This window comes from Capsicum annuum, chromosome 1, assembly GCF_002878395.1.
Source record: "Capsicum annuum cultivar UCD-10X-F1 chromosome 1, UCD10Xv1.1, whole genome shotgun sequence".
NCBI lineage: Eukaryota > Viridiplantae > Streptophyta > Magnoliopsida > Solanales > Solanaceae > Capsicum > Capsicum annuum.
In genome coordinates, this window is record NC_061111.1 from 70,386,871 (window position 1) to 70,399,570 (window position 12,700).

General features: G+C 35.6%; 1 protein-coding gene across 1 annotated transcript; it reads right to left on the reverse strand.

The window, feature by feature from the left end:
* Positions 1 to 11,018: 11,018 nt before the first annotated feature.
* LOC107855121 (zeatin O-xylosyltransferase-like) lies at positions 11,019 to 12,454 on the reverse strand. The gene is made up of 2 exons (XM_047411127.1): positions 11,321 to 12,454; positions 11,019 to 11,216 (listed from the first exon to the last, which is right to left on the reverse strand). Exons 1-2 carry the CDS (start codon positions 12,452 to 12,454, stop codon positions 11,019 to 11,021), a joined length of 1,332 nt encoding a protein of 443 aa, XP_047267083.1.
* Between the last annotated feature and the right edge of the window lie 246 nt (positions 12,455 to 12,700).

The following is a 12,700-nucleotide window of genomic DNA, read 5'->3' on the forward strand; positions in this document are numbered from 1 at the left end:
CCATATTAACATCGAGTTATACTCATTCAAAGATGATCCTTGCAAAATCAAACACTTAAACTTGATGGATTCAAAAAATCTTAGCTTGTATTACCTTAAGTGACTCATATGAACATGCTTAATGCATCATAATCTATCCTATCACTAGGATATTCATTGTAAGTCATTTACTCAAGTATGAATCACAGGATAGGAGATTTCATACGTAGGAATACTTATTCACTTCCTAGCTTAGAAACATGCGGGGTATTACAACCAAAGGGTACAAGGTCCTAGATTTAAGCACTAAGAGAATACACATTTCTAGGGATGTTATGTTTCCCCTTTGCCTTATGTTTTCCTAATACAAAATTTAGTCCATTCTTAAGAAAACTTGACCTCACTTCTGAATCTTTAAGTTCAAACTTTAATGCTTTTGATAATGATCATATGTTCGATAAAACTATTGAAACTGTTGTTCAAAATACTGCTAATTCACATAATATATTTTCACATCATATTGCTTGTTCATCTGCACCACCTACTATCTCACAACCACACATTTCATCATTATCACACCTTTATTCTACACATCCCAACACTCTATCTAACACTTTTACACTACCAGCTGAAACTTCTACCACTACAACACTCAGGATATCCAGTAAGCCACATAATATACCATCCTATCTAAAGTATTACACCTATAAGCTTCTAGTCCAACACACTTCCCTAACATTTTTTTCACACGATAGTCAGCAATTAATTAGGCATATATCACATGATAATGAACCATCTTCATTTGAAGAGGCAAGCTTAAATCCAGCTTAGTAGGCAGCCATGACACTTGAATTTGAAGCTTTGTATGCTAATAACACTTGGAACCTAGTTCCTTTACCTGTAGGAAAGAAAGACATAGAATGCAAGTGGGGATACAAGATCAAACATAAAATTGATGGATCTATTGAAAGGTGCAAGGCTAGACTTGCGGTCAAGGGATATACACAATAGGCAGGTATAGATTATACAAAGACCTTTTCACTAGTAGTCAAAATAACTGCAGTAAGAACACTCATTGGTTTAACATTTAAGAAAGGTTGGGATTTATACTAGCTAGATATGAATAATGCCTTCCTCCATGGAGACCTCAATGAGGAAGTCTACATGACCTACCACAGGGATTACAAGTTAGTGACACAAACATAGTGTGTAAATTAAACAAATCTCTATATAGGCTAAAGCGGGAAAGTAGACATTGGTATGAAAAACTAGCTACAATATTATATTCAAGGGGTTACTCACATTTCAGCAGTGACTATTCCCTATTCCTGAAGAAAGATGGAATATGTAATGTATTTGTTGTTGTATACATTAATGATATAATCATGATAGGTACTGATTTGGCAGATATACAATCTTTAATGGCTTACTTACATGACTAGTTCAAGATCAAAGATCTAGGATGCACTATTTCTTAAGTCTTGATATTCTTTACAAGAAAGAAGGAGTATTGATCTCACAATAAAAATTTGCCACTGATTTGATCAAAGAGTTTGACTGCTCAAACTATAGCATCACAACTGTACCCCTTGATCCTAACATGAAGCCTAATTTAACTGAGGGACAACTTTTGGCTGATCCAACCTACTATAGGAAACTAGTAGGGAAACTCAATTTTCTCACTCACACAAGGATGGACATTACATATAGTGTTCAATATTTGAGTTAGTTTCTACAAGCACCGAGAGAGACACACCTCAAGGTTGTTTTTCATGTTTTGAGGTACTTAAAAGGTAACTTGAGTCAAGGTATTTTCTTTTCTAAAAATGGAAACTGCAAAATCACAACCTACTGTGACTCAAACTGGGCATCATGCTCTAATTCCAGGAAATCTGTAACTGGATACATTGTGTTCATAGGTGATAGTCCTATTGGATAGAATTCAAAGAAGCAAAGCACTATTTATTTATCATCAACAGAAGCAAAATACAATAAAATAAGAAAAGTGGTTGGGGAGCTGGTTTGGTTGGAGAGATTACAGAAGAAATTAAATGAACCATGCACCTTGCCAATCTCGATGTTCAGTGATAGTTAAGTAGCTATCCATATAGCCAAAAATCCAGTGTTCCACGAACGTACCAATAATATAGAGGTGGATTGCCATTTTGTTAGAGACAAGTTACAAGAAGGACTTGTTTCTCTTCAACATCTTTCCACAACTGTGCAACTGCTGACATTCTAACCAACGCATTAAGTGGACCTAAATACTCAGAGGTTCTACACAAGTTGTTAGTAAATATATCACCTCCAACTTGAGGGGGGGTGTTGAGATTGATAAGGTAGTTAGCAAGTTAAATTAGTCCAGCTAAGCTTAAAGTTAGTTAGAGTGGTAATTTCGTAAATAGTCAATTGAAGTAGATATTTTTCCTTGGTCGATTGTTAGTGTGTATATACATACATTGTAACAAGATGAGTTGATTGATAGTTTTTATTCTCTTAGATAGTTTTCATTGGTTATTCTCTCATAATAAGAAAACTTCACCCTCTCCATGTTAGCTTCCATCGAGGTTTCAGCTCAATCTCATAGCTTCAATTCATTGTTTTAACAACCTTAATTAAGCTCAATATTACCTTACCTTTTTAACTTTTTGGGGTTGAAAAACAATACCTCTTAGTTTCATATCTCTTAGTGCAAGAAATGGAAGCTCGGTAGGTCCCGGAAGAAATGGATACAAGGTATACGTACTAGTATGAATTAGCAACAAAAGACCAAAACTAAATTTGCCTTGCCTTTCAGAGGTTTGAAACCCTTTTTTTGAGCATCAATTAGAAATTAAATCTGACCTCAAAATGGGAAATGAAGGACCCAACTTTCCCGTATTCCTCTCCCCACGAGCAAAACACTACAAATGCACTATGTGTATGCCTTGTCTAACGAGCAATGACTATTGATTCATCACTTCAAGGGGTAGTGCAACCCTACCTCTATAAAAAGAAGATGAATCTATCACTAAGTCCCAAACAATTTAATTTTCTTTCCATTATCTAATGCTCATGCATCCCTTTTCTCCCGCTCTTAGCTTTCAACAGAGCCTTCTTCAAATTATGAAAGCAGAAGGGGTTGGAAATTTGTTTCTATGTCAAACTAAATCAAAACTTGTGGGTATATGGCAACTTTTTTAAGCTGTAATTCCCCTGCCCCATCTCTTTTGCTGATCCAAAATTATCTGAGATAGTATTGGAAATTAATCTTAATGTTAAAACTTAACGTATTATACAACATTAGTATTTGTTTGACAAGGCATTTTTGTTCCTATGGAGTTATCTAGACCATATATGAAAAGATCACGGAGGTTAATAGTGCAGAAGCACCATTGCTTAGTCTTTAGTGAAGTTGGTTCTTGAATTTGTGGACTAAGCAAAGTGGATGATTTAATTATTTCTTGTAATTGTACTAATCCTAGTATTTGACGAATGAATATATATGTTAATACAGTTGGCATATAGTGTACCTAGGAAATTTTAAAAGCTGTTGCTGGATACTGTTATTTCATGTGTATTTCGGGTACATGAATCTGTATTTCTATATAACACCAACTTCAACAATAGCTCATGTATAAACAAGAACACCTTTGAAGTTTTTTAGCACCTTGAACACAAAATTACTAATAATCTATCCAACAAGTGTGTTAGATTTCAGAAAATAGATGAAACAGAATTTAAGGCCAAATCCCCCGACTTCATGGAATGTCCTTAAGGAATAATTTCCCTCACTGTACCCAAGGTTAGGAAATCTTTCTCCTAGGATAAAATGTCCTACAATCCGAACAATAGCGGTACCTCAAATTATCGGATTCTACGAACTCACTTAACAACTTAATGATCACACAGAGTTTTTGTTAAGTATAGAAGTGTTTTTGCTGTCAAAATTCATGTGCATACCTGAGGAAAATATCAGGTATTTATAGCCTTAAGTGTATCCTTTCATAAAGGATGCATTGGTTCAGCAGAAAGGCACCTTTCTGTAACAGTCACGTATCTACGCTGGAACTATGCCAGGACTGTGTCCAAAGTGCGGCTGCAGATGATATTTTATAGATTCCAGTGAGAATCTACGTTTGAACTGCGTCCACAGTTTTTGATCTACGTGCGTAGATCGATCGCATTTCAAAATAGTGTGCCTTTTCTTGAAGGATCTCATTCCTTCGTGATGTGAGTTGCGTATACGTTGGAATTGTGCCCACATTTGGAGAAATTCAGATTTTGGAATTTTGGATTAAATTATCACTTGTAAACAAGTTTCAAATAAATTTTGTCTAAAAAATTAGATCTCATCGATTGATCATTTGACAAATCCAAATCCAAATCTAAATCCAAAGCCGAAGCCGAAGCCAAGCCAAATTAGCGACGACGATGATGGCACGAGGCATCTCTTATTTCTTGCCTCACTTGCCATGCAGAGTTAGTTTTTCCTCATTATAAACACTCACAAGTTCTTTTCTCCCACCAATGTGGGAGAAATGAGTGAACTTTCTAATTTAGGAGTACACTTTCCTGATTGGCGTCTCCCTTCTCTCTACTATTTTTTCTCTATTTTCCATTCACATACACCTTGAACCCAAAAATCCCCCACATGAATGGGAAATGACTATCTTTTGAAAAATTTACAGACAAGCATGTGATCATTTAGCAAAGACTGATTGCATCTGGATAAGTAGGTTTCCCTTTAAACTTTCCATACTGAACATGCATCGGATGCACTCGGTCAATCTGTAGATTTGATATCTTTGAACCATCGATCTTTAATGTATACCTAGACAACACATGTCACACAACCAACCTTTTACTATTTATGGGTCTCACGGTTTTGTTCTTTTCATCCATGAACACATCCCGGTTTTATGAGAGCTTAGAGAATAGGCCTCTACTAACATTCTCTTTGAAGCGGCTTCCACTTCTCCCTCATATAGGTGATTTCTAAACATTCAATCCTATAGATTAAAATATTTGGTCAAATCTGCCAAATTTAAATAATCATTAAAAGACTTTTCACTTTAGTTTTATCTTTGTTTACTACACATTGTCTACATTACGAGAATGGGTTGGGTAATTGACAATGTTGAACCTGTCATACATAACTTTGTTTGAAATCTTTGAACCTAGCTCTTAGGATCTCCAGTCTACTAGGTAGAGTTATCGCCATGCTGACTTGTCCTAGGCCTTAAACCCATTCCCTTGGATGTCCTTTCCACTCCTTCTCTAGATAGGCCTCTTGTAAGTGGATCCGACACATTATCCTTTGACTTAACATAGTCAATAGTGATAATTCCACCAGAGAAAAGTTCCCTAATGGTATTATGTCTCCATCATATGTGATGGGATTTATCATTGTACATCATGCTCCCTGCCCTACCTATTGCCGCTTGGCTATCACAGTGTATACATACTAGTGCTACTGGTTTGGGCCAATAAGGAATATCTTCCAAGAAATTCTGGAGGAATATCTTCCAAGAAATTCTAGAGCCATTCTTCTTCTTCATCGACTTTATCCAATGCGATAAATTCAGATTCCATTATAGAGTGAGCAATACAAGTATGTTTGGATGATTTCCAAGAGACTGCTCCTCCACCGATAGTAAATACATATCCACTTGTGAATTTTTCTTCGTTCGATCCGGTGATCCAATTTGTATCACTATATCCTTCAAGTACCGTGGGATATTTATTATAATGTAAAGCATAGTCTTGAGTGTATTTAAGATACCCCAAAACTCTTTTCATTGCCAACCAGTGAGTTTTGTTGGGATTACTCGTGTACCGACTTAATTTACTAATAGCGTATGCTATTTTTGGTCGTGTATAGTTCATTATATACATTAAACATCTCAATACTCTTGCATACTCCAATTGTGAGTCACTTTCACCTTCATTCTTTTGAAGTGCAAAAATCACATCCAATGGAGTCTTGGCAATACCTAATTCCATATACTTGAATTTGTCAAGTACATTTTTGATATAATGAGACTGTGACAATGCCAACCCTTGTGGAGTTCTATGGATTCTTATTCCTAAGATCACATCCGCAACTCCAAGGTTTTTCATATTAAACTTGCTCTCGAGCATTCATTTTGTTGCATTTATGTCTGAAATGTCTCTATTAATGATCAACATATCATCCACATATAAACACACAATGACTTAGTGATTTGGAGTGTCTTTAATATAAACACATTTATCATATTCATTTCCCTTGAATTCGTTTGCCAACATGGTCTGGTCAAAATTTGCATGCCATTTCTTAGGTACTTGTTTTAGTCCATAAAGTGACTTAACAAGTTTACACACCTTATTTTCTTTTCCTAGAACCACAAAACTCTCAGGTTATTCCATGTAAATTTCTTCCTCCAATTCTCCATTTAGGAATGCGGTTTTCACATCTATTTGATGGATTTCAAGACCATATACCGCCACTAAGGCAATTAACATTCGAATCGACGTTATCCTTATTATCGGCGAGTATATATCAAAGTAATCGAGGCCTTCTTTTTATTTGAAGACTTTTACTACAAATCTTGCCTTGTATTTGTCAATAGCACTATCTTCTTTCATTTTTCTTTTGAAGATCAATTTAGAACCTAAAGGTTTATTTCCTGGAGGAAGATCAACCAATTCCCAAGTATGGTTGCTTAAGATTGAATCAATCTCATTATTGACTACCTCTTTCCAAAAGGATGAGTCTACTGATAACATCACTTCTTTAAATATTTGAGGCTCATTTTCTAAGAGAAATATTACAAAATCCGAACCAAATGAAGTTGACGTTCTTTGACGCATACTACATCTTGGATTTTTTTCACTATGTACATTCTCACTTAGTTCATCTCGAGGTCATTTAGACCCCCCACTAGACTGTTCATATCTAGTTTTATACGGATAAATATTTTTAAAAAATTCAGTATTATCTGATTCAATTACCGTATTTTCATTAATATCCGAATGTGGATTTATGAACCAAAAATGACATTCTTTACTACTTTTAGCACATCCTATGAACACACCGTCCATCGTCTTAGGTCCTATCTTAACCCTTTTAGGAATAAGAACTTGGACCTTTGCTAGACACCCCCACACTTTGAAATATTTTAAGTTAGGTTTCTTTTCTTTTCATTTTTCATAAGGAATTGATTGTGTCTTACTATGGGGAACTCTATTTAGTATACAATTGGTCGTAAGGATAGCCTTCCCCCACAAGTTTTGCGGTAAATCAGAACTTATAAGTAAGACATTCATCATTTCCTTCAATATTGAGTTTTTTGTTTTTGCAATTCCGTTAGATTGAGGTGAATATGGGGCCGTAGTTTGATGGACGATTTCATTCTCTACACATATTTCGGCGAAGGAAGATTCATATTCTCTGCCCCTATCACTTCTTATCATTTTTATCTTTTTCTCTAATTGATTTTCAACTTTAGTTTTGTATTGCCTAAATGCATCTATTGCTTCATCCTTACTATTTAACAAGTAGACATAATAGTATCTAGCGCAATCGTCAATAAAAGTTATGAAATACTTTTTCCCACCACGTGATGGTGTTGACTTCATATCACAAATGTCAGTATATATTAAGTCAAAGGGATTGGAATTCCTTTCAACGAACTTATAAGGATGCTTTGCATACTTTGATTCCACACACGTTTGATACTTTGATTTATTGCACTCAAAGTTTGGCAAAACCTCTAAGTTAATCAGTTTTCGTAATGTTTTATAATTAACATGGCCTAAACGTTCATGCCACAAATTATAAGACTCAAGAAAGTAAGAATAATTTGAATTTTTATTGATTTCAACATTCATTACATTTATCTTATAAAGACCCTTGGTGAGATACCTTTTCCTACATATACTTCTCCTTTGCAAATTACAATTTTTCCAGAAATAGTTACTCATTTAAATTCATTCTTGTCTAGAAGTGAAACAGAAATTAAGTTCCTATGTAACTCCAGAACACACAAGACATTATTAAGTGTCAAGACCTTTCCTGAAGTCATTTTCAAGCCCACTTTACCTATTTCTTCTACCTTAGCCGTAGTGGAGTTAGACATGTAGATCATTTCTTCTACTTAAGCCGACGCGAATGACGAAAACAACTCTTTGTTGGTACAAACATGGAGGGTGGCACCAGAATCCATCCACCATTCACGAGGATTTCCCACCAAGTTGCATTCTGAGAACATAACACACAGATCATCACTTTTTTTGTTGGACTCAACTATATTAGCTTGGTCCTTTTTCTTGCCTTTCTTTGAGGCACGATGATCCGTGGACTTGTGGCCAATCTTACCACAATTGAAGCATTTTTTCTTGAATGTCTTCTTGGGTTGATTTCTTTCTTGTTCAACTTTTTTCCTTTTCTTAGAATTGTTTTGGTCATCTTCTACAATATGTGCTCCATTAATTGTAGAATTACCTTTTGACCTTCTCTCGACTACCTTATTATCCTCTTCAATACGCAGTTGGACAATAAGATCTTTGACAGTCATCTCCTTGTATTTGCGCTTCAAGTAGTTTTTGAAGTCTTTCTGCATTGGTGGTAGCTTCTCAATGACCGCTGCTACTTGAAATGCATCATTCATAATCAAACCTACAAAAAAGTTTGTGTGAGTACTAAGAATATTTTTAATTTGTTCAACTAAGGTATTTTTCAAAGATATACCTTCCGCTAGGAGATCGTGGATGATTACTTGCAATTCCTGCACTTGAGAGACAACCGATTTGCTATCTATCATTTTAAAGTCCAAGAACTGTGCAACAAAGAATTTCTTAATTTCTGCATCCTCTGTCTTGTATTTTCATTTTAGTGCCCCCCACAATTCCTTCGATGTCTTAGTTCCACTATAAATATTATAGAGGTCGTCTTGGAGACCACTTAAGATATAATTCCTGCAAAGAAAGTCCGAGTGTTTCTAAGCCTCTACAATCATGAAATGCTCTTTGTCCGAGGTTCTCTCGGGCACCTCAGGAGCATCCTCACTAGTGAACTTTTGAAGGCATAGAGTGGTGAGGTAAAAGAACATCTTTTGCTGTCATCGCTTAAAGTCAATGCCCGTAATTTTTTTGGGCTTCTCCGCAGGTGCCATTGGTTGCGGAGCATTTGCTCGACTTGTTGAGGCAATACTAGTTGCCCCCACAATCGTAGCCGCATCTTGCATTTGACTTTCGTTAGTCATTTTTTCTGTCACCACAAGACAAGAAAATTTAGTATTTTCAGAATACTACTTATTAACAAGTTGCAATAACTTAAGCACCTTTCTTGTTTCTAGTTAACGATGAAGTTTTTATGATTTTCAATCGTCAACCGAGTAATTTTCAAATTGTGATGAAGATTTTATGTCTTCAAATCGATAGTTAAATTCAAACGGAGTAGAAAACTTAAAGCTTTAATCTCCAAAAACAAGCAATACAGATTCTGTAAAATTATTCCTTAAGATTGTTATTTCATGTGTATTTCGGGTACACGAATCTGTATTTATATACAACACCAACTTCAACAATAGTTCATGTATAAACAAGAACACCTTTGAAGTTCTTTAACACCTTCAACACAAGATTACTACTAATCTATCCAAGAGGTGTGTTAGATTTCAGAAAATAGATGAAACAGAATTTAAGGCCAAGTCCCCCGATTGCACGGAGTGTCCTTAAGAAATACTTTCCCTCATTGTACCCGAGGTTATGGAATATTCCTCCTAGGATAAAATGGCTTACAATCCGAACAATAGCGGTACCTCAAATTGTCGGATTCTATGAACTCACTCAATAGCTTAATGATCACACAGAGTTTTTGTTAAGTATAGAAGTGTTTTTACTGTCAAAATTTATATGCATACCTGAGGAAAATAACAGGTATTTATAGCCTTAAGTTTTTTATCTGCGTGCGCAGATCGGTCGCATTTTGAAACAGTTTGCCTTTTCTTGAAGGGTCGCATTCCTTCGTGATGTGCGTTGCGTATGTGTTAGAATTGCGCCCACATTTGGAGAAATTCAGATTTTACCACTTGTAAACAAGTTTCAAATAAATTGTCTAAAAAATTAGATCTCATCAATCGTTTTTCAAATCCAAATCCAAATCCAAAGCCGAACAATGACGACGATGGCGGCGAGAGGAATCTCTTATTTCTTGCCTCACTTACCATGTGAAGTTAGTGTTTCTCATTATAAACACTCACAAGTTCTCTTCTCCCACCAATGTGGGAGAACTTTCCAATTTGGGAGTACACTTTCCAAATTAGTGTCTCCCTTCTCTCCACCATTTTTTCTTCCATTTTCCATTCACATACACCTTGAACCCAACAGATACTCCTATCTCCTATCAAATGCTTTTGTCATTATAATTAGTATTTGTATCCAAATTCTGTAATTCCCGAAGAGGATTAGCTTTAGGCTATATATATTGTCATTCCCCTCTTCCTTGTACATCAGTGGATAAGTTGGGAACATTGAGTAGAAAGCTTTCGAGTTTTTATCTCTTGAAGTGTTCATATCCTTATCTTGAAGGTGGAGATCTTTATTTGGTCAATGACTACGTTGAAGTAAATGGTCATTTCATATAAAAGATTAAGTTGTTAGAGAGGATGGATTTTTATTTACTTAATTATATCTTCAGCAAGTTCCTTATGTGTGGGCTTATTAGTTAACTAAATCTTTTTTTTTTTTAATGAACCAATCATGTGAAAATTCTTTATTGATAATAGGAGACTGTTAGACTCGAACACAGGACCTCCGCCTGCGATGATATCAAGATAAGAACTAGAAGTTACGTTGCACTTAATTCAACTCAAAAAACTAGTTCATGAGGTGAGGATTGTTCAAGACTATATAGGGAGGCAAATAAATCTCATCTCACACCGATGTGCGACTCTAAGGGATTATAAATACTTTGTATAATGTACAAATCTGGATAATTAAGTACACTCTTAGCTTATTTTAATTAGTTTTATGATTGATAATAGAGAGTCATACAAACTTGCTGATAAAAATAACTAGTCTCTAGTAACATGAGCAATGAAAGAATCCATCTCCATCCTAGAAACACCACCTTCCTTCATGGATTCTCTAACTTTTTTACCAAGTTCCATGACTCTCATCCTCATTTCATTTCCCTCTGGTGAATCCATCAATTTCCTAACAGCATTTTCAACTATTGTTGACGTAATCAAATCATCGTGATGCTCCCAGTCCTTCACAACAATACCAATTTTCAGCACATTTGTCACTAACACTGCATTTCTAGGCTGATCAAAACTCATAGGCCATGAAGCTATAGGGACTCCCATAGTAATACTCTCCATGCACTCCATCCGCAATGACTCATAAAACCGCCTATTGATGAATGCGCCAAGATTTCAAATTGGGGTGCCCAATCTTTTACAATAATCCCTCTTCCTTGTATTCTTTCTTCATATCCATTTGGGATATTGACTTCTTTGCCTTCTCCTAGCAAAGCATCTCTCACTACCCAAATGAACTTTTGATCACTTTTTTCTAATCCCATTGCAAGCTCTTTGATTTGTTCACTAGATAAAGAACTTGTTGTTCCAAATGAAACTAATATCACTGAGTTTGGTCCTTGTTTATCAAGCCATCTCAAGCATTTGTGACAATGATCTTTTGAATTTTTTTGTATTTTGATTGGATTAAAGGGACCAAGAGCCCATTGGTTGCCTCTTCTTAGTAGCCCATGTAATTTTGCAAGAATTTCAAGATGGGGCCCCTCAACAACTTTGCATGTATCAAATATATTTCCAGAGCAAATATTTTGATGCTTATCTTGCATGCTAATAAAATCCAAGAACTCATGTGTGAAACTACTCTCAAGGGATGGAAGTTCTTCTGGAATTTTAAGAAGTTTCCTTGCACATTTCCCAAGACATGTAGGAAGATGGAGAAATTTTTCTATGCCTTGCCAAATAATGGAGCTTGTGGTAAAAGCAGAGACGGCATGAAAACAATAGGCAGAGACATTTGGTATAGAAACTATATCTTGAACCACAAAAGCCATTAAGCTATCATAAACAATAACCACTTTCCTAGTTGTGCTAGAGAGTTCATTTAAAAATGCAATTACTGGCTCTCTCAAGGTCAAAGATAAATCAAGTGATGATGCAATGAATTTTGACATGTTTGAACAAGGAGATTGTATATTATAAGATGAAGGTATTGGAATTTCTCTGAAATGGATGTTACGAGTGGTATCAGTGACAGGATCCCAACCATGGACCCGAAGTTTTGCCTGTTCGATAGAAGTGTTAAATCCGACATAATGGACTTGTAAGCTGTACGATGACACGCGACGAGAGAGATGAAGGAGCTGATTTAGATGTCCTTGAGCTGGAAAGGGCACCATCACCATTACAACATCTTCTTTTTTGGTGCAATTTTGGTTATTGTTTGCTAGAGAAGCAGCGTTTGTAGCCATTGCAAGGATTTTATTAAAACCCCTCTTCTTTTGTTGGTTGTTTCAATAACATGTAAGCTTGGTCTTATATATATACTAATTAGTAAAAATATACAAGATTAGGAGTTCAATTGTATGACATTGCATGTATAGAAATGTACATGAAATTAGTACATGAGATGCCATTACAAGTCATTTTCTCACGGATCTCTCATTTTCTCCACCTTACGTGTATTTACAGCTTAATTCTACATACATATGAGATAT